The following is a 22,923-nucleotide window of genomic DNA, read 5'->3' as shown; positions in this document are numbered from 1 at the left end:
CTTTTGCTTTAAGTTCTAATTTGCTGTGATCAAAACAGAATTACAACGATCATATTCACTTCAATGAAAAAAGATTCTAAAAATTGATCACACTTAAATTGAATCAAAATAACTTTTTAATCTTCATTTTTAGACAAATATTGTATTCGCATACATCATTACACACACTTGTACTTGGCACTAGTCCAATGAGAAAGCAACACACTAATTTCTTGATTTTGCATAGTATTTGTTGAATGCACAAACCGTATTGAAGCGACTGGATATGAGCTGCATTGTAGTGGCACTTCAGGTCACAAACAAAAAAAAACCATACACAAACAGTAACTCTGGCCTTTTTATAACTGATAAGAGTAAAAAAAAAAAAAATCCTATCAGCATACATTCATTTCTTCTAGTGACGCTCCACATCTACAACAGTAAAAAACGGACAGATTAAGGCCCCTTTGGCTCACAAAAACAAAAGGACGGAACACGGCGGATCCCGAATCTCTATCCAAATTTCAACTTGTACCATGTTGTCAAATTAAAAAGTGATAAAACTCGGTGATTATACTGTTTAAGCACAAGTGTACGAAAGGTAACAAAACCCTGCATGCTGTCGTTCTTGTAGATAGATTATTATTATTATCAATTCAACTAAAATGGCCGCCCAAACTGAAGTTTTAACATGACATTGGAATACAAATCACCTGAGTAAAACACTGCATTTAAACACCCATCAGCCACAACGTTAAAACAACCTTCCTAATATTTAGTAGGTTGCCAAACATTTTTTTCCAGAACATCCCTCTGATTTAGATCTGGAGAAGCTGAATGCCAAGTCAACATCCTGAACTCTATCATGTTTACCAAACCATTCCTGAATATGTTTTGCAGCATGGCAGGAAGCAAAACTGCTGCCACATTTACCATGACATAGTTTGCCCTTTAAATAGGATTGTATTTATTGAAACACAGTGCTTTACAATAAAACTAAAGAACTAATTCAGGTCATAAAACAACAAAATCTTTTCTGAAGCAACCTCAAAGGGAAAAGTAAGTTGTAGATAAAGTCTATCGATTATGTTGTCGACTGATCAAGTGGTATGAGGTTGGGTTCACGTGAATTCCTGAACTCAAGTCGGTATACATTGTTTTTTTATTGTTATATATATATAAAACAATATATTCTTTCAGCATTGATATTGCAATGAGCGCAAAAGTCAGATCGCAGGAAGCGTGATGTAAAATACAGGAAGTGAACTCAAACACATCAGCTTGCATAATTCCCATTTTTCAAGACTAATCTCTAATAGAAGTCTGTCTGATAGAACATTATTTACTCCGATTTTGGGGTTTTTGGACACACTGAGTGCTTTAGCTTTCAACATTAATAACAAAGTTTGGTAACATGCAGGGTCTAAAAAGAGCTAGAAAAAGGTGAGCAACACTGCAAAGGAAAAATAGAATTAAGTAAAATATCACAGTGACATAAAGGACGACGTTGAGCAAAAACACGTCCTCTGTCCACAGTGCCTTGCAGTTGTTGCCACCACACGATACTCATCTGTTCGACCATTTAAATCAGCAGCACAAAGCTTTGTGTGACGAGTGAAAGAGTTGACTTCACCACCATGGTTCCGTTTTCACTGTCACGCTGCCCACTTTTCCACATTTAAAGGCATTAACTGGATACTTTCCTCTTTCTGTTTGTTCCTTTGTAAGGAATCCCAGCAGGAAGACACAACAGAGCCGCTTAATATATCAAACTCCTTAACAGCTGCCATGGCGACAAAGACAATCAATATTTCTCACTTTACCCTTAATGTTGTAGCTGATCAGAGTTTATCACCTCCTCCCTAAGTTACAGTAGTGTTTCAAGGTTGATATTTTCCTACTTCTGTTTTCTTCTTTGGAAAGAATCCCAGCAGAAAGACGCAACAATCAAGATTTTAAATGTAAACTTGCTGTTCGAATCATGCAGCCGATGCGATCAGCTCATCCTGAATTGTAGAGGACATTATCTGGTACCTGTGGAGGATTAATGTGTTTGTTTGTGCAAAAAAGACGAAAGAAAAGTGAGACAAAGTCAGAAAACCATGCTGTGAGCTGTGTGGATGTGTCTACTGGGCCTCCTCTCTGTAGTGCAGGACGTAGTAATCGTGGACGTACATCAGCACCGCGAACGGTTGACCGATGATGAGGGACATCCACACCGCAGCGTTGCCGTAGTTACCACGCAGGAAGTTGCCAACGAACCAGGCTAATGGAAGCTGATGAGTCGGGGGGAAAAATGTAATTACATAAACGCAGTGGGTGATTGTGTCTGTAATGACTAATTGCACTGTTTCTAAGTGTTTTTAAACACAGTGGGCTCATTTTTCACTTCTGGATAAAGTCCTGCACCTCTATGGAAACAGTACAATCATGGAAAGAAGTAGAGAGAACAGAGAAATTACTTCTGTGCAGTTTAATGGCATAAATCACAACAAAAGAAACTGCAAAAGTTGAATTCTTTGAGTATGTATTTTACAAAAAAATGCAAATTCAAATGCCCACAGATGTTACTAACACTGGAAAAAAGCGGGCTCTACATACTATATATCTTTTAATACTTAGAATTTACAACCTCCACTAGCTAAACTTGAGTGTTTTTCACTTCTCTGTCTCGTCACCTCTAGAAAGATACTTCATCATGCAGAATGTATCTTCCAACAAATTACAAAGCGCTTGCTCATCCGACTACCTTTTTAAGCTATGCATTAATGTAAGTGATCCAGTATGTTTTATTTTACTCTAAATGTAGCTTGTCTGCATTCTCTTCTGTGTAAACAAAGCCTGCAGTTCAACCTAAAAGTCTCTTCAGTTTTGACACGACTTTTGATCACAACTGAGAGAATCGTGGCTTCTCAGTTGCAGAATTGTGTGCAGAATTAGAAAAGATCTGGCGGAAATAGCTTATTTTGTCAAACTTGATGAGACATGTAGATTAAAGTGATTTTGATCAAACAATTTTGAGCTCATTTTTGGTTATTTTTGCTTGATAGGTTCCAGAATCGGAAAGCTGAAAATCCAACAACTCTTTACAGGTTTTTTTTTTTTTTTTTTTATAGTTTCTGGCTCTGATGAATGCAATTTACTATAATGTATTGCAATTCAAACAATTTTTAATAAGAAAACGAGATTTTAGGGTTCAGAGGCTGAAAAACTCTTCTTTAGTTTGACTTTTTGCATGACTGAGTCACACAAATTAGCAAATAGTTCTTTCTTTCCTACATGTATCCATTATTCAAACACTATTAAGGAATTTGTACTCACATGACATTGTAAATTATACAGTTTACAATGAAGATGTATCAATTTAAAATATAAGTACAGTGCACTGTTTGTAAGTTTATTATAAGTGACGTGTGTTGGGTCTTACCTGTGCCATCATTCCTGTAAAAGCCCAAAGTCTGAACATCCTGAGAGGAACGCTTACTAAGTACTGATACAGAAACAGACAAGAAGACAGAAATTGTTAATATAATCTGACCAAACCTAACAAAGGTACAGTTTATTCTATCTGCAGTGTCAACATATGCAGAAAAAAAGCTGCTCTTACCTCATGAAAGAAAGCGGACAAGAAGAAGACGGCTGATTGGCTGATGATTTTACTGAATCCTCTCCTCAGCAGCGGCTTGTAAAAGTGGCTGCAAAGACGGACAGAAGGACAAACGTTAAAGTCGGTGAAGATGTAGATTAAAAACATGCATGAACAGATGATGGAATAAACATTCAAGACTCAAGGTTGTTTTATTTGTCCATGTGTGTACTGACACTAGGAATGTTTAATGGCCTCAGACATCTTAAAGAACACTCTCATATACAACAGAAATAGAAGACTGAAACAAAACTGTACAATTTAAATAAAAAATATGTAAAACTGACATGTATAAACTGAAAAACCTGTACACGGCCATATTTATATATAATAAATAATGCATAGTTGGCCAAAGGTGTGCACCAATACAAGGAGCTTGACTAGTTTTTTAAAGTTTCTCAAGTTATTTTGGATAATTCTCTATCCCAAATAGGCCAGTGTCCCATGTTCAACCCTCTGAACTGTAAAACCCACCAGCAGGTTTAAAAGGCATGTTATCTTTAAAAAAAAAATGCCAAAATTACCCAATTTAACAGAGCCAGAACTTGTAAAAACAGAATGAATCAGAACATTTCTGATGATGCATGTGTGATTCAGCCTGAAAATTAACCAAATCTAAGCTTACAATCTTGATAGTTCTGTTTCCACAGGGATGTTCTACTTCATCTTGCAGTAAAAAATGAACCCACAGTGAGAAAAAAAACACCCAGAAACTGCTTGGGGGGTTCAGAGGGTTAAGTTTGTCTCCCTACATCGAATCCATTGTTGTGCTGAGTCTTATAAATTCCTGTTTAATGTCTCAGTGTGTGAATAACTCACCGTAGGCACCACTTGTGAACAGGGATGTTCCAGTTCTGCCAGAAATATGTCACCGTCTCTGAATTCCTGAAAGAAAAGCCAGTGAATAAAAGCACTGAAACATTACTCTGAATAATTGATTTAATGCAGTTTGATCAATATTGGTGAACAGAAAAAGGTCTAAAATCTTGATTGTCATACAGAAAAAGAGAGAATATTAATTATCCCACAGTACACTGAGTGAAACTGATTCACTAATATCAGAAAAGGTAAAATAAACATGTTAGCACATTTGCAAAGTTTTTCAACTTTTAGAATAAGCAAACTAGTTTCCAAACTCTTCTTCTCATGAAAACAATATATTTACCTTTCAATATAGCAAAAATACTGAAATTATCCTCCACATTTACTGATATAACATTTAAACTTTAGTTCATGCAGCTTCTCTGAGCTGTACAAATGTATATATACAGATATATAAACAATGCAGACACCAGAAGACATTCAAACTTACCACCAGTCCTTGTAAAACTGTCTGTCTCCAAAGCGCAGCAGCTCAGCGGTGAAGTTCATAGATGAGTGGAAGAACCAGTAGAAAAATATCAACCACAGCAAGTGATTGGGAACCTGCAGAGACCAACATGAACAAGAATAAAACACAAACCGGTGAGCCAAAACTGAAGATCAATGCTGCTTTATACGCTGCAGAAAAACTCCAAAATGTCTCCATAGCTTCAGAATGGTTATATATTCACATATACAACTGTATAGGGCAAAAACATTGGTTTTATCAATGCATGTATTTTTTGTAATAGTAACTGTGTAGCACCGAACAATTTAAATTCAAATATTTGACAAGCATAAAACGTTTTGTTGTCAGTGATTGTGTTTTTACTCACAGCTAATCGAAGGAGTCTCTCAGTCATCCTTGACAGATCCATGTCCTGGTGAAGAGAAGAGATTACAGACTCATGAATTTACAAATACATAATAAACAGCACTTAAAATCTACAATATGAGCTTCACTGTCATTCTGTCCTTCTTACTTCTAGCGGTTTCATGGAACTTTGAATGACAGGAATCATCCACTGATGAGCAAAAAGAAGAAAAAAAATGTGTTAAAATGCTTGACATGAACTATAACATGTAAATTTGACATGTTTGTGTCCCATAATAGTCACTGAAGCAAGTTTTCAAGTTTTAATCACAACCATTTTTGTTAAGAAATGTCACACAAGCCCCTTATAGCAGTTTCTATTATCAGATTGTACCTGTTGAGTGAGACCAACCAACAGCTGGATGAAGAACAACTGAGGAGAAAGACACAAATTGACACTGTGAGTGATGTGATTTCAAGGTAATGAACTGTCACTATTAAAGATCGCCAGAAAATATGGAAACTACACTATTTAAAGACATTGTCTAATGTTCCTTGCCATGTTGGACTTTGTCATGAGGTGCCAGGCCCCAATAATTTTGTAAAAGTGGTGGACAAATATTGAAATTACTATGAATGATGGTCAAAACTAAAATATAATACAAAGCACTTTCACTTAACTCTGAATTCCAAGCAGCTGTCTCATTCTTTTGAGTAATGCTGCATTTATTATACTGACCACTGTTTCATGAATCTCTAAATTTCTCTAATTCATTTCTATTCTTGTCTTTTACTCTGCTCAGTGTGAACACAGCCTATTGCTGTGTTTTGCTTAGTTTTTTTAAATCAAATATGGCGCAAATTGTTAATTTTTGACAAACTGTATAATGAGACGCACAGAATAATTTAATCTTGATTTCAAGGTAAGATTTAGCACATTTTCCAAACATGATTAGTTCAAATTGAAAATCTCATGATACTTTGCATTTTTAAAGTTTCTTGCTCTTATAACTAGGGTAATTTTTTCAACTTTTTAAAAGATAACACATCTTTCAAACCTACGGTTTGGATTTGAAGGGTTAAATAAGCTAAATAATTTTTTTTTAAGAAACAACCTACAACCATTATCACAATAACTTGAGACAAATGTTAAACTATTAGCAGCAAAGTCAGTAGTTCTTTGGGAGGTGTTTGTAAAAATGTGAACATATTCAATGAACTGCATTTAGAAAACGCTTCTAAGCACGTCAGTATCAGAGAGACAAGTCCTTTTTCTGCCATGTCTTGAACAAGCAGCTACAGTATATGTTACTGTTAGTGGCGGATGCAGACATGAGATATTTCCTTACCATCTCAAACAGTCTCCTCAGCAGGAAACTCATGCGGATTGTAGAAGAGCGTGGGAAGTTGAGCTCGTAGCACAGAGTCGGAGCAAAGACAAAGTAGTACATGTCTGTAGACATGAAGTGGAGGTTGGTAAGGTAGTTACTGAAAATATGTGACTAAACAAAGGAACATGATCAACTCAGTGTCAAGCAAACAACAGTAAGATGCATTCAGGTACCTCTGATGGTGAGGTTTCCAGGATAGCACACCTTGCGGTCGCCTCCGTTTAGTGTCTGTGCTGACGGACCTGCAGCAGACATTCATGGTTTATATACAAACACATATGTTCAATACTGTAACATTGCAATGTACAGTATGTGTCGTGGAATATTTAACTTTAAGCCATTGGTTAACAATGCGAAGAAAAAAAATCAAGTCAGAATGTTGATATACAACAATTTCTGTTACATAACTGTAATTTCCATACATCACTGTGAGAATTTATGTGTCCTGCTCTGTAAAATGTGCAGAGCATAACCCAGAATTACTCACATTGATGCCAAATTTTGATCTATACTGAATTTTTATTTGGTAAGTTTTGTCTGTCTGGAAATGACATAAAGACTGAGTCTGAGACTGAGTTAGAGACGTCAATAATACATTTTTACTAATTTCTACGTGTTTTTAACACTTACATTAAACATGCCATGCACAAAATCATGCGTACCCTTGAAATGTTTGCAAATTGTTGAGAAAATGCAGTTTTCTATACATTAGAAAGGAACTGATGTGGTGGCAAATAACATTCACACTCCATTTTTAGTAAGAACAACATAGAAATAGTTCAAACTCAACAATAACATCTCTAACACCATGTCTCTGTCGTTTTTTTAAGATGTTTATGTCATTTCTCAGACATTTAATCAAATATAAATTGAGTGGTATAGTTAATATATTTTGTTCTTCTCTCTGAGAGCTGCAGTGTCACATATCTGCCAGTAGATGTCACTGTAATAGCATGGACACACAGACTAAACAGAATTTCCCAATAATACATGATGTGAGTGCAGTTACAGTTAAGTGATAAAATTAGTCTATATACTGTATAGAACTGAACTCACATGACAGTGACCGGGACAGTTTCTTGGCCTTGACGGTGCTCAGCTCTCTGCACCACAAGTTGACGTCCTTATAGGAGTAGAGCTTCAGGAAGAGAATAGTGTAAGAGCCAAGTACGAAAGCACCTCCAACTGATGGGGAAGAGACGGAAAAGAGGTGATGGTTAATTATGTGATGTGGATGAAGCTGCATGACAGTAAAATCTAAGCAGGGACGAGAGGAGGGAAAAAGTGAAAGCCATTAGAGGGTGGAAAAAAGTGAAGAATCGCAGAGGAGATGATGCAAAAAGGAGGAGAAAGAGGACAAAAGTGAGAAGGAGGATGAACGGAGGCAGAAAGACAGGGACAAAATGAAAGCAAAAGAAAAACAGACAGAGAAAAGAGAAAAACAAAAGGAAAAGAGGACATAAAGCCGTCATTTGATCTTGAACAAACAGCAAAACAATCCCAGCAAAATAAATCATCTCAGCTCTAACTATGCCAAGGACAGTATTACATGGTCATCAATTTGTGTTGCTGTGTACTTGCACCAGTGTTTGTGTTTCCCAGCCAATATATTAAAACTGATTTCAAGGGAGATTAATAAACACATTTTTTAAAATTGTACAAAGTTGTGCACACACACCACTGAGCAGTTTGTCCACCAGGATTTTATCAATCGTCACCATATGCTTCATGGAAAGGGGTCACGTTCATATATGAACCAAACACATGAATATAAAGTGTCTGTTGTGCCAACAGGGTGAGGAGGAGGTCAGCACACCTGGCATCAAACCACAGCAGATCTTATCCATTAACCATCTGCCTCTCTGGCTCAGTGTGGCTCCCAAACAGCTCGATTGTCTCCAAGATGGCCACCGCAGATAGCGATTATAGAAACACACTAAGAGGCGGAGCTCGAGTGGAAAAACAAGCCAGACAAACAAATTCTTCACAAGTTCCCCTTGTCACCTATCCTATTTTCTTCTGACAGAAGACTCTGGAATGAAGTGAGTCACAGGTTACATGTAGATAGAGCAATGTTGTATTGAGAAGAGCTCAAGAACAAAAAAAAAAAACCAAAACTTCAAACTGGTTCCACAGCAAGTAATGCCTATTTTGGCTGATTCAGGTAACAACAATAAGCTGAAGTTAAAAAAACATATTGACATCATTGCATTTTTAGTGTCAACAGCATTAATTATGCTCTAATCAGGAGGCACAGCATCAATTTCAGTCACTATGCTGATGACAACAAACTTTACATCGCTGTGTTTCCTAATGATTCCAGGCCAATCAATTCCCCCTTTGACTGTACTTTACACATGAAATTATGGATTGCAGAGAATTTTCTACAGATCAACCAAGACAAAACTATAGTCTCAGTTACTGGTACTGAAATTCCATTTGAACCCACAAACACTTGGCATGAAACCAAGTCAACAATTAGAAACAAACCGAAGCCATCTTTCACTCACACTGGAATCAAAACCAAGAATGCATTTTATCATCTAAAGGACTTTGCCGGAGCGCCATAATTTCTCATTTAAGCCAATACAGAGACACTACTGCCTGCTTTAAGAGAGAATTTTGATGCCCCCATATAAAACAGCTGAAAACATTTTGCCTCCTTTCTTACAGTTGCAAAACCTGTCTGTAAGAGTGCTGTCACTTTGTACTGCACTACATTAAGCAATAGCTGCCTTCATATACACTCCCACACACATAGTAGGACTTTACAATGACTGCAATCATTTCCTGAAGTCTTACCATAACCACAACCTTGAGTAATCCTCACCCTTCCACTAACTATGACCTCTCCTTAAAATTCGAGTCTTTTCTAAACACCCATGATGTCCCCACAACATGAGTAATACCGGTTCAAACTCAAACATGCTGTATTTCTGCACAAACACACACCTGCCCTCTGTCATCGCCCTTCCTGTGTGAACAGCAGTGCAGAGACGACAACAGACAGACAGATGGACGAATCCTTTACTTCTTTGCCTCCCAGAGAGACAACAGATGAGAGAGGAGAGGAGAGCAGAAGAAACCAAAATGGGGAGGAAGCAAGATCTAAACCACGATTTCTCTCAGTTTCAGTAAACACAAGCTTCCACAGAATACTCCCTTTCTATCTGTCTCTGCATCAAGGTAAAGTTAAAGGTTCATCAACTAAACCTTGACGAGCAAAGTACTGATGCTGCACCAACAATCTGAGCTAAATATATCATATTAATGACATGATCTACTCCCACTGAGGAAAAAATTGTGGGTTAAGTGACAAATGTGACCTTGGCGGTGAAATACTTTCAAGTTCATTACATGTGTTGGTTAAAAATATATAATGCTGGCAGAGGTTTAAGATCTGTTAGTGTTAACTGTGCTCCCATCAAAGCTAGCAGGTCGGGGATATCATGTCTGCGTTGGCGGTTCCAAAGCTTTGGACCAGTCTTCTTCTTTTAATCAAATATTACTTTTTCATTGATATTTTTAAGAAAAATCTCAAGATTTTTCAATGATATTTGATTGTAGAGGTCTTAATATTGAGATTATTCTATTTAAAATTAGATTTATTTAAGAAGCTGATCTCAGAAATTGTAACATTTGTGGTATTCTTTTTTTTACAAGTTTTACCCTATTTTCTGTCTTGCATTTTTGTGCATATGTTGTAGCTGCGCATCTTACAGCATGTAAAGCACAGAAACAAACATATTGCTCCTGATATGGTTTTCATGATGAACATTTAAAGCTAATTAGCCCAGATGGTATTCTAATTATTTTTCTTGGGAGCAATTGTGTCTAAATATTGAGCTACAAGTCAACTTTGCGAGGAGAGATCATGGCCAGCTCAGTGCAAACTGAATTTCCTGTTAATGTGATGTAATGTGCATTTGTGCTACTAAAGGAAAAGAACCCATTTTCACAACTATAATACAGCCTTTCTAGTAAAACTGAGACTTCTGTGCATGCAACTTTAATATTTTGAGTGACAATCTTCTAGTATTTTTCTAAGGGATATTGTGTACTTGTGTACCATGTACAGTATTCCCAGTTCATCATGGGTGAGCTGTGTGGTTTGTGGACGGCAGCCATGGTTTCTGTCAGGCAGCCTGATAAAGACAGAAGAAAGTGACCCTTGGATGACCCTGGACTGCAAACCACACCTCCTCTGGCACCCTTCCTCTCCCCTCCACTCCGGTCTTGTCCTTTCCTTTCCTTTCATTTCCTTTCCTCTGTCCTCTCTTCTCCTCTCCTCAGAGCCAGCTGGAACCGATCCAGTCATGACCAACTGGTCCATTACCACTAACCGACTCCAATTATGACTCGGTATAAGAGCTGTCTTTTACTGTGCTATCGAACCAATCTGCTGTTTCTCTGAAGGGCAAGGACATGAATGTCCTCTTAATCTTTATTACACTTACATTATTTTCTGTTTCACGCACACATTGTAAACTAGCGATCAATGGATAATAGATACTACAGTTTTAGTCGTCTATTTGTCTTAGTTATGCAGAGTTGTTAGGAGCAGAGCTGCAGAGAGAAATGTTTTACCTGGGGTCACGGAGGGAACCAACAGGACCACTGCAGCAGGGAATGTTAGCATTAATGCAAAGTTGATGCAATGGACCAGAAATCCCACAAGTTCACTGAATGAACCCTGAGTGGAGAGAAACAGAGAGGGACAGCAGGAGTTTTGACGTCAAATCTTAAGAACAGTGTGTCGTCCCATTTTCAGCCAACGTTGCCAGAAAAACTGCCTTTTATTTCAGTCACAGATTTTCACTTTAAGTCATTTGTTTTTGACCTATTTCTAAAACACTGACAAGAATACAGAGAAATTTTGAGCATTTGTTTTGTCTGCTTTTGAAGAGAAACACATTTTAAGCAATGGTGGCCTAGTTAAGTTTTGAAAAAGCTCATGATGTTCCATATTCATGCCAAACAGACAAGAGCATAACTGAATATGCCCTAAATGCGGATGGTGAAACTAATTCCTCATTTTTACCATTTAACATTTGCAGATGTGACTGGGGAGGGTCAGCTAGTCAGTCAGTTTTAGAGAGCAGTTTTAGAAAAATAATCCCTCTGGAGAATTGCCAAAAGTGCTCTGAATTCAACAGTCCGGTTAAAATCCACAGCAGCTCTGAGTTTAAAGTGCAAACAGGGTGTTTACACTCACCTTCGATAGCTGCCTTTCTGTGTAGAGGGCCACCACAATGAACACATTGGACACTGTGAAACACAAGAACAGCATGATGTCACTTTATGTAAATTGGCCTCTTTCCTGCAGCATTTTCACTTGGAAGAACAAGAACTAAAGGCATTTTGCATCGACTGCATTGATGTACACAAGACTGGGACTCAATTATAGCACTTTTCAGACATAATATATGTAGCACTGCTGTTTTATCAATCTGTTTAAGTGACAGTATTCAGGCATAATTTACTTTTACATTAATATTCCTCATGGCTTCCTTCACAGTGATGAAGCGAGTCACAGTCTGATAGTTAACAGTACACTTAGTGATGTATAATACATAATAATACACTAGTAAACAAATAACTAAATCTAAACTAAAATTAATCTAGCAAATGTTCAAATATCTTGTAAGCGCCATTTTGCAGTCTTATTATAATTTAGGAAATAATCATTTTTGTGGTTGAAATGCAGACAATTGATATGTGATTGGAAAGTGAAAGGGTTAAATTGTTCAACTTAATCGTTATCCTGTGAGGCTTCCGTAGGCTTGTAAATGCAGCAACGAAGAAGAATGTTGCCGGAAGTGTTGTCTGCTGTCACAATAAACGAGCAGGCAACGGAGCAGTATTGACTAACATCATCACTGTTGTGATGATGTTAGTCAATAAATGTGTAAAACAATCTCCTGTCCCACCTTTATAAGGTGGTTATGGCAATAAGAAACTCAAAAGAATTGAGTCAAGACTACAGAACTCGAAATAGCTACAGAAATAGAGACAACCACTACATAACATTTCTGAAAATTCTGTCCATCAGTGATGACATTCTAGTTACTGCTTTACATGCAACTGATAAACTTTGACTCTTTGTGACAGCTCATCTGTCTAAGCTAAAGTAAAGTTGACAATGTGACTTGCCTACAGATCTTGATCCATCCTGTCTCCATGCTGGGAATAATTTGTAGTAAAATTAATTCATATAGTTATTTCTGTTGTTCAAAGTGCTTAAATGCACTCAGCTCGCTCTTTAGAAACACTCATATGGATCAAGCTGCTGTCTGATGCTGCAGATATTTAATAAACTCAGAGGAAATAGTCCTAAACAACTGGAAGCAACAAAGTCAACTTCAGCTCCAGCTTACTGAGATTACATTCATTATTAGTGAGCCTCATTAATTTCAGATTTCAGACTTGATACAGATTCTGTCTTCATCACAGTAAAGTTTATTGTTTAAGGACATTTCAATTTTTTAACAGATATAAAGTTGTAGAAGAATATTAAACCAGAAAGGTGTATCATTCGGTGTCATTTTTGGGACCAATACATTGAATAAGATAACATAACCACTTATTAATCCCACAGTGGGGAAATTTAAAGATAATTTTAAGGAATGAAGTAGTAATACTCAACACAACGGAAATTACTCTTGCTTGTGCATTGTTGGTTTCAAGTTTTGGCCCTGCGTATTCAGCTAAATCCTGCTCTCTCACACACCAACACTCTCACATGATTAAACAGCAACATCTGATGGAAGAAATGAGCCAGCAATAACAGAGCATATGTGTTTCACAGCACACACCAACTGCTAGACAGATGACTGACTGGGCAGCTATGTGGGTGTGCATGTGCTTCCACCCACATACACAACAACACACACAATCACGTAGGAATCTGAATTCTATCACAATTTTCCTGCATGTTTATTGTCTACCTGCTCTTCTAGTGAATTCAGTTCTGCAATATGGATGTTGCTTAACCCTGTGAACTGTAAAAATCATGTTTTACTTTTTTTAAATGCCAAAATTACACCAATTATATAGGCCAGAAAATGTAAAAACAGAAAGAGTTGAATAGAACAAGAACTGCTTGAGGTTCCGAAGATTAAAAAGCCATTTGTCGTTAAATCTGAAAGATGGACTGTCCAAAATCAAAGAGGTTATGGAGTAACTGGCTGTAAAATATACACGCTAATTGTCATCTAATAGGTCCTCTCTTTAATATACTGCTTTATTTAATGCAGGTACATCTTTACAAAATGAAATTAAAGACAAGTTGCTTACATTTACAATATAGTGCACACATATTTCAAAAGATACCCAGTTTTTGGACCTATCTGGGCCAAAAAAATAGTCTTTAATGTGTATTATTATTATGATGCTTTTATATTTTGGATTCTGTATGGATCAAATTTTATGTAGATTTTTTCCTTTTCATCTTGTACAAGTGACAGTCAATGTGATGCTGAATTAAGTTACAGAAAACACTGGTATGTTGACTCCTCATTACCCTCAGAAGACTAGACTGAGCAACACTGATGATGCATAATTGCAGCACTTGTTCCATTTTAAGCCTCTAATCATCCATTAGCACGTCTATCTATCTAATCCAGAGCGAGAAGATGAGTAAAGTGTCAGACATCTTGATGACTGCAGTTTCAATCGATCAGTTTAGTGTTTCAGTCACACGGTTGTTTTTCATTTTATGGTTTATACGCTACTCTGAAGAGACAAGACGGTTCTATAAAGAAACAAATGAGCTGCAGGTAAAACTCTTGTTCATGTGTCAATAAGCATATTTATGTTCCTAAAGCAAGCTTATCATGCTCAAGTCGAAACTATTTCATTCAACCTGTCATAATTTGTAATTAAAGTAAACATCACTTCACCAGGATTCAGTAAAAATGCTCATTATAGTTACATGAGATTCTGTATTTAGGCAAATTTCACATTTTATCTCACCCTTATATTCGCCTAAAAAAAAAGCAAGCAAAATTACATAGAGCCAGGACACTAAACTATCTGCAATTTTCTCAGTAATTACTTTAACTAAGTGGCTTTTAACTCATGTTTAAGTCATGTTGTCAGGGAAAATGCAAAGTATATTATCAAGAAACATTATGCAGGCGTTATTTCTAAACATTCTGCCACTCAGTTTCAACATAACCTGTTTCAACATAACCTGAGGGAAACTTGAAATATTCGCCCATATTTCTACAACGGGGCTTTATTTCCCATTGAACCAAGTATTTTACATCAAGCATAGTACAAGAGCAACTGGATCTAAGAACAATTAGGGCTGAACAATTTGAAGAAAACATTTAATTGTGATTATTTGAAAATTATTGTGATTTGATTTGCAATATTATTTTTAAAAAGTAAACTCCAGTTCATCAATCAGTGAATAATGGATTTAAAACATGTCATGTAGAATTATAAAATAAGATACCAAAGGCTAAACAATTATTCAATCTCAAATCAAAATTTTAAACCCTGCAGTTGTCAAAGACTGCAGTTTAGGACAGATGTTACGTAGCGCGTCTGGGCCAGGATTTAAACCGCTGTGTCAGTGGTTGTACAAATTCATGCCGCTCTCCTTGTGTGACAGTCGCGTTATTTCATTTGGTCATGCTTCATCACGTTTTACATCTATTTCACAGTGAATATTGAGCTGAAGCTTGACTTAAAAACAAATATGTTGCAAATCAAATTGCAATATCTGTGATGAAAATTGCAGTTTTTCTCTTAATCATTCAACCCTGCCACAAAAGGAGGACAGTATGGTTATGTAAAACCACTGACACAACGGTTTAAACTTGAAGTGCTGCAAAAAGTATGAAGTGTGGCTGTAAATTAATAAGACGTGGCTCATGTGAGTTGAACCACATTGTTCATGTCTGGGCCACGGCTTTAATAACACGCCACAGACTCTATGGCACAACACAATGATGCAGTAATTAATGGTATTGAAACCCCAATCAAGTATTGAGTGTATAAATGAAGACAATTTTTATAAGTTGGATTGACATTAAGAACTATTCTAATAATCTGAGATACTGGAGTTCTGATTTTCATGAACCTTAATTATCAAAGTGAAAAGATAAAGGCTTGAAATATTTCAGTTTACATATGTTAAATTTTCATTTTCTTAAGAAAGTGACGTAAAATATTCAACTTTTGATTTGAAATTGATTTGTTCAGTCCTAGACAGCAGTGCCTATCTTAATGCCACACATACAGATGCAACAAACCGCAGAGACGTCAGGAAAGCACACACCCTGCTACTGCTAATGTCGTTTTTATCTCTTCTGGAAAAAGGCCTGTTGAGCATCTTTGACAAGCAGCGTCTAAACTGCACCAAACTGGAACAAACAGCTCCTTTAAACAAATGTTACACACTCATAAACCTTTCAGGAGGTATCAGGTGTCTTCTGGGAGATATTTTGGTGGCAGTAAAAGACACCGGTCACTTTCCTAAATGTAAAAGTTTCCCGACTGGCCTCTCAAAACTTTACCCACTTTGCTTGTAGGCTTCGTGAAGTGTAGACCACTGGTTTATTTGGTTTATTCAGCGTTTGTGTGTGAGCTGCTGCCGTGACTCTCTGAATGCCCTCTGGGAATGAGCTGCTTTACTGTTCATGCTACTGTAAACAGACTCCCATTCTCACCTGTCTCTTACCCATCGCCTGTGCAGTCGTTTACCTTAACTCCATCTACCTCCCCCTCTTCTCTCACCCTGTGTCAATGCACCACTTTACTTTCAGGTATGCATTTTTGCCTCCTTACCAGCCCTCCATCTACACATTCGCTCACTTAATTTTCCCTTCCATTAAATGCTTCCCCTGCACTTCCCTCTTGTTCATCTTGTTCTGTTGCTCCCCTTCCCTCTCCAGTAGAGTACTAGTGTGCAGTATATAGGGCAGGTGATTGTCCCTCTAGAGACACTGCAAGCTGCACCACTGCAGACTTTGACTGCAATATACCATAAAAATAAATACAGAAAAAACTGGAGTACAGCATGCACCTGTGTGTGTCTTAAAGCAAGCATTATTGTAAATGAGACAGATCACACGAGCTACAGTATTAAAGGGAAAAAAGAAACTTGCTCACTGTTTTAAAAGCAACTCAGCTATTGTACCTGATAAATTAAATGTTTTTGTGTATTTTCAGTAGCAATTGTGTTGCAATACTCAATTTTTAATGACCACATGTGTCCCTAAAGTGAAGCTAAGTTGACATTAGATCCACTTTGAGACACTTATTTGCTTTAATCTAATGGCATCAGAACTGTCGCCTTCATGTCTGAACGAACAGGCTGGAAATATTTCCTTAGATTCAATGTACATACAATCACATTAATTGATAGATATACACAAATGATGTATTTCAAATGGTGTAAAGGGATTTAAGGAACATTTTTTCAACATTTTACCACCAATGTTGGTCCGAAAAAAGTCACAAACTGTGCAAAAGATAAAGTTTGGTAGTTAAATTTGAAAAAAAAAAAAAAAAAAACTTTCATATTCACTTTACTCTACAATTTTACATCTATAGCAGACTGAAATGTCCATAAAAGTAAAACTTTGCAGAGTCTTCAACAGGTCAGATGAACAAGGCTCATCAATAATAAATCTAATCCAAGCTTTGACAAAGCTGAAGTTTAGTTTGTTGCCTCCAGATGTTTGTAGCAGTTTTTCCTCTGAGTTTATTAAATAACTGTAGCATCAAACAGCAGCAGGATCCATATATGAATGTGGGGCAACAGAATTAACTCCATTAATTACTAATCAATATAAAATTAATCAGACAAAAACACAGTTTAACATCCAAAGGTAAAACTATTTGTTGCACAGTGGATTAGATTTTAGTCTTTTGTTAACAATTTAATGTATTGTTCAGTCTTGAAAAGGTCATTTGAAATACTTCAATGGAAGTGTTTACAGACAGCACCAGTTTAATGTTTATTGTAAAACAAACTGGTAGTTGGATCTCACACTTCCCCATATCATTCAATGAAACTGTTCTGGATGTTTTACTGGTTTAAGTTCAGGAGCAAGATGCACTACTTTTTGTTTACCAGAGGACATTCTAAAGTGGTTTTCGAAATGAATGTTCAAAAAGACAAAATTATTAATCTAGTTGCTTCTCTCAGATGTTTCTTTCTTCTATGAAGGTTACCTACCAATCACCAGGCATGCTGCTGGCCAGCTGTAGGGATCATTCAGAAACAAGGAAATCACCTGAACAGGGTCCACCAGAACACCGTACCTGACAAGGAAAGAAACACCGTGAAATGGCAGATAAAAAAGAACAACTCTAATTAATAGGCATGTGTACATGCATGAATGAATTGCAGCAGGGGAATGAAAGCTATTGGTGCCCCGAGTTTATCCAAAGTTCGCCCCAAAAAACAGTCCGACAAGGTTCAGGCTGCCTTAATATGGGCTATACTTTCCAGTGAAAAACAGCCTGATGGCATGCTGTAATATTGGAGTAATTCAGACCCCCATGTCCAAACCTAGAAATCGATTCTCAAGAAAAGGATGCAGGAAGCTCCACCCTGCAAGTTGACATGATTGGTTCCTTGGGTTTGTTACATATGAAACCCCAAAGGTCTGAATCTAGGTTTTTAAGAGAGAAAATGTAGGCTTTGATGGCTTATTGTACTCATTATACGCCTTTCAGTATATGAAAAACACATTATCAACTTGTCAGCAAGGTAAAGTAACAGAATTTCCACCAGAAGAAGTCATTAAATGGAGCATTTTTCAGAAACTGGTTCACTTTATATCAAAATGCCTGACATAAAGAAGCTCTACTGTCAAAACAGAGCAACAAAAAAACATTTGAAGGTTACTAAAACCTTTCTGTTAGAGCACAAGAAAGCTGAGTGACTTTTAAATCCACGTATTTCTGTTAGACGTCAAACATCACTCTGATTTCTGTTGAAGAATGACACCCTGGGAACAAGGAAATACCTGGTAGTAATAATATATCTCCACTCACCTTAAGAGGTTTTCTAAGAAGAGGCGAGCATTACTCAGCACCTGTAACAAAAAGCACAATGTAAAGATAAAACCTGTTCGTTGCACAAAAACACTCCCTATTCCTTCGCCCTTACTCGTGTTTCCTTCGTCATTTCTTCTGTTATAATTGAATTAACTTCCATATCCCCGGTTCTCTCTCTCCTTCTGTTGCTCCTCTCTTTCCTTCTCTTCCCTCTATCCCATCTTCTTCCTCCCCTCATCCCATTTCCCCCCCCCCCACCATCTTTCTTCTTATCTCCCCTGCTCACCCTTGCTCTCTCTAAATGGATTGTAATATCTCATTACCAAACACAAAGGCTCTGGGCCTGGGAATGGGACAGAAGTTCAGCCAGAATGAAGGAAAACCTTGTATGAGGAACACAGCGATTTGTGTTCAAAGAGTGGATTAACAGGAGCCTTTCGAAGCCTCATCCTCTCCCCTCTTCTCTCGTATTCTGTCGCTTCTTCCAAACCCAGATGGGGAAGAGAGGTGCTGAGCTCAACATAAACATGCAAAATATATTATTTTACTGCACGTGAACATTCATTTTGATTAGGGATCCACCCAGCCCTTTTTCTGGTTGATTTTTAAGCTGATTCCTGATAAAAATAAATGGATTTTTAAAAAGACACTACTCTAGATCTGATGCAGCAGACTCTCTCCATCTGTAGTCACAACTCTGGTCTAAGGCAACTTTCCATCTACAATTAGAAATGTAATTGGACATGTTTTTACACCAAAATATTTCAGTATGAGCTTTCGGTTTGGGACATAGCCGGGTGCAACAAAGAAAGCCAGATATTATTGGTGTGGTAAAGCAATTTATTGCTTAGTGCTGAAATTAGTGCAAAAGAAACAGCGATAATACAAAGAAAACAGGGCTAGCGGATGTTGCTAAATGAGAGAACCAAACAAAATCAAATGACGGCTAACATAACTAACTCCTTAGCCAAACAAACAAACAAATACAGTCACTGTAATCCAATTTGAAACTCCACATTTCCCCTCTAGTAGCTTTAAAGGAGGACCACATGTTGTTGCTGTTTGTTTGGAGTAGTTATGGCGAATGCAGACCAACCAGAGCTTATAGACCCTCCACTATCTTTAAAGTCTACTGTTTTGGAACACTACAGTTTCCTAGTTAACTAGAACAATGATGGACAAAGACGGGTGGACCGGATGGAAGCTGTATTTCTGAATTGTTAAACTGCGACATCAGTGGTGAAAAATAGTGACACCCAGTTCTTCGTGGCATTAAAGCAGCATCTTGCTAATAGTTCTGACAATAGCAAAGGCCACAGGTGTTTTTAAAGCGGCGGATATGCAGCTGTTGTTGAGAAGACAGGTTTTTAATACGTGCTGAAAGTAATCAAACCCTGCTATGAAGTTCCCTCTCGAATGCATTTAAACCAGCAAGTCAGAACAAGCTTTAAGGCACTTTTTAATAAACAAATACAAGCTGTGGCAGCTGCAATTAAATACAAATACATTAAATATAAAATTTTCTAAATGATGCACCTCAAGAGATTTTAATATTTTTTTTTTGAGAGAGAGAATATTTACTTTTGTACTTTTACTTTTTTATTAGTAGCCACTTGCAACACTATTGAAAGATGCTTGTAAGGACACACCACAATCTGTCAATCAATAACTGTATGTTTATTTTTTTGAAAGGGAAAAAAATTAAGCACATAAATGTTTTCTATTTGTTGTTTTTGAAACATATTCTAAAAACATATCAATCCACAACAAAAAACGAGGTACATAGCACATCAACACCGAAGAATAAATCCTGAAGAGTTCTCTTTCAATTAAACAAATGTAAAACACAAATAAAGAAATTTCTGTTAAGTTTTGTGTTGGAGTCTGTGTTATTCAAAAATTTTGACACCAAGATTTTCAATTCTGCTGCAAATATACACTACATCAGTTTCAAATATCTCTTATTGGCCTCCTTGATTCCTAATAAAAATCTGGAGCAGGGCTGAAAAAAAAAAATCTTCCAGCCTTTAATGTGTGCATGTCTCTTTGTGTGTGTTTCTTACCAGCATCACCACACACCAGTTGAGAACCCCTCTGTAGTTATTGAAACCGCTGGTAGAAGTCAGAAGAGACTCCTGGGTTTTGTGACAACTGTGGATATAAAGCAGATCCATAAACCACTGAAACAATGTAGTACATCACAAGCATTAAGATGCATGTATTTTTCATTTTCCACAGCGAAAATTTCAGGCTTTTATCTTAAATAGTTGCCCTGGTATTGTAATTTCAACCATTTTTGATTTGCTTGAAACTCCAGATATTTAAAATGGTGTGTGTATAATTTTAGTTTTTTTATATATATATATATATATATATATATATATATATATATATATATATATATATATATATATATATATATATATATATATATATATAGTTAGATATATCAAGAATTATTAAAGTAAACTCTGAAACTAGACCAGTTCAAAGTAACATTTTTGTCACTGAATGCCACAGTAATTAAAAATAAATTAAAGTAACGTTACTTCGGTCATTAAATACCACAATGAACAAACTAGTTTAAAGTAACGTTACTTCGGACACTAAATATCGTGGTAATTAAACTAGCTTAAAGTAACGTTAGCCGTTAACATCCCACTGATTGACGTACCACGGTAACGAAATATCACAGTAACTAAACTAGCGTAAAGCAACGTTCTTCTGTCACTGAATACCACAGTAACTAAACTAGCTTAAAGTAACGTTACTTCTGTGACTAAATACTGCAGTAAATAAAGTAGTTAGTAGCCGGAGTAGTGTTAGCCGTTAGCATCCCACTGATAACAGTTACCTAATGTTTCTTCTGTCACAGTAATTAAACTAGCCTAAAGTAACGTTATTTCTGTCATCAAATACCACAGTACCTAAGTTAGGCTAAGACAACGGTACTTCAGTAACTGAACGCCGCAGTAACTACACTAGCTTAAAGTAACGTTACTTCTGTCACTGAACGCCGCAGTAACTATACTAACTTAAAGTAACGTTACTTCTGTCACTGAACGCCGCAGTAACTACACCAGCTTAAAGTAACGTTACTTCTGTCACTGAACGCCACAGTAACTATACCTGCATAAAGTAACGTTACTTCTGTCACTGAACGCCACAGTAACTACAGTAGCTCAAGGTAAGGGTAATTTTGTCACTGAATACCACAGCAAATAAACTACGGTAAAGTAACTTTAGCTGCTAACATCCCCTTGTTTGGCATTAGCTAACTAACTTTACTTCTGCCACTGAATACCACAGTAACTAGATTAGTTAAAAGTAACGGTACTTACGTAACTGAATATCACAGTAACTAAACTAGCTTAATGTAACGTTAGCCGTTAGCATCCCACTGATTGACATCAGCTAGCTAACGTTACTTCCGTAACTACATATCACAGTAAATAAAGTAGCTTAAAGTAACGTTACGTCTGTCACTGAATACCACAGTAACTAAACTAGCTTATAGTAACGTTAGCCGTTAGCATCCCCGTGTATGACATTGGCTACCTAACTTTAGCTAACTCACCTCATCCTGTCTCCTAAGTCGTTCCTTCGTTGTTTCTTCTTCTCGCTCCTGGTTTTGGGCCGGACCGTCTCCACCGAGCGGTCCCGTCTTCTCTGCCCATCGTTCGCGCAAACGTCGGCGGTCACTGAGCTGTCACACGCCGCCGGAGATCTCCCGTTCACCGGCTGCAGACTGGCTGTTCTCCCCGCTGTGAGAGTCGCTCTCCTCCGGCGTGTCGCGGCTGCTCCGGCCGGGTCCCAGTCACCCATGACGGCAGGAGAATAAAACTAAAGTGAAAACTCAACTAGAACTGTTAACTGTGGTTAAAAACATCTCTGTAGCTGCTGACACACGCAGACGGGGTGGTGTAAAGAGGGAAGAGAACAATCCGCCCAAAAGCTCACATTTCAGTCAAAAGTAGGAGTGTATTCATGACGACACATAAAGTGACTTTTGTACCTGACAGGTGAGTCACTGATTCTGCTCAAAGAAAAGGTATCAAGTGGGCTTAAGCCTATATGGACACAGACATAATACTCAGACAATAATGCAGAAATGCAGTTTTAAGCACCTGTCAGGACCCAAACTACTCATTCCCACACTCAGTTTTTATTTATAATGATTTTTTATTTGCTTCTTCTGGATGGAAATTATA

At 37.2% G+C, this 22,923-nt stretch overlaps 1 protein-coding gene across 1 annotated transcript; it reads right to left on the bottom strand.

Annotated features, from left to right (window-relative positions):
• Positions 1 to 98: 98 nt before the first annotated feature.
• Positions 99 to 22,677, bottom strand: LOC111573142 (diacylglycerol O-acyltransferase 1-like). Its single transcript, XM_023277158.3, has 17 exons — positions 22,290 to 22,677; positions 20,776 to 20,863; positions 18,710 to 18,750; positions 17,886 to 17,971; positions 11,907 to 11,959; positions 11,279 to 11,384; positions 7,748 to 7,876; positions 6,865 to 6,933; positions 6,650 to 6,753; positions 5,695 to 5,733; positions 5,470 to 5,511; positions 5,323 to 5,367; positions 4,938 to 5,050; positions 4,445 to 4,510; positions 3,587 to 3,674; positions 3,407 to 3,469; positions 99 to 2,255 (listed from the first exon to the last, which is right to left on the bottom strand). Exons 1-17 carry the CDS (start codon positions 22,535 to 22,537, stop codon positions 2,106 to 2,108), a joined length of 1,530 nt encoding a protein of 509 aa, XP_023132926.2. The 5' UTR covers positions 22,538 to 22,677; the 3' UTR covers positions 99 to 2,105.
• Positions 22,678 to 22,923: the final 246 nt, after the last annotated feature.

This window comes from Amphiprion ocellaris, chromosome 9, assembly GCF_022539595.1.
Source record: "Amphiprion ocellaris isolate individual 3 ecotype Okinawa chromosome 9, ASM2253959v1, whole genome shotgun sequence".
Classification (NCBI taxonomy): Eukaryota; Metazoa; Chordata; class Actinopteri; family Pomacentridae; genus Amphiprion; species Amphiprion ocellaris.
This window is presented reverse-complemented; position numbering and strand designations above follow the sequence as displayed.

Bases quoted from the DNA above. Each gene is read 5' to 3' on its own strand.
- LOC111573142 (XM_023277158.3), bottom strand. From the start codon at position 22,537: ATGGGTGACTGGGACCCGGCCGGAGCAGCCGCGACACGCCGGAGGAGA. The intron at 11,960-17,885 runs GTAGGTAACCTT...TGTGTTTCACAG, and splicing joins AGCAGCATGCCTGGTGATTG to TGTCCAATGTGTTCATTGTG. The intron at 3,675-4,444 runs GTGAGTTATTCA...CCGTCTTTGCAG, and splicing joins GTTCACAAGTGGTGCCTACG to CCACTTTTACAAGCCGCTGC.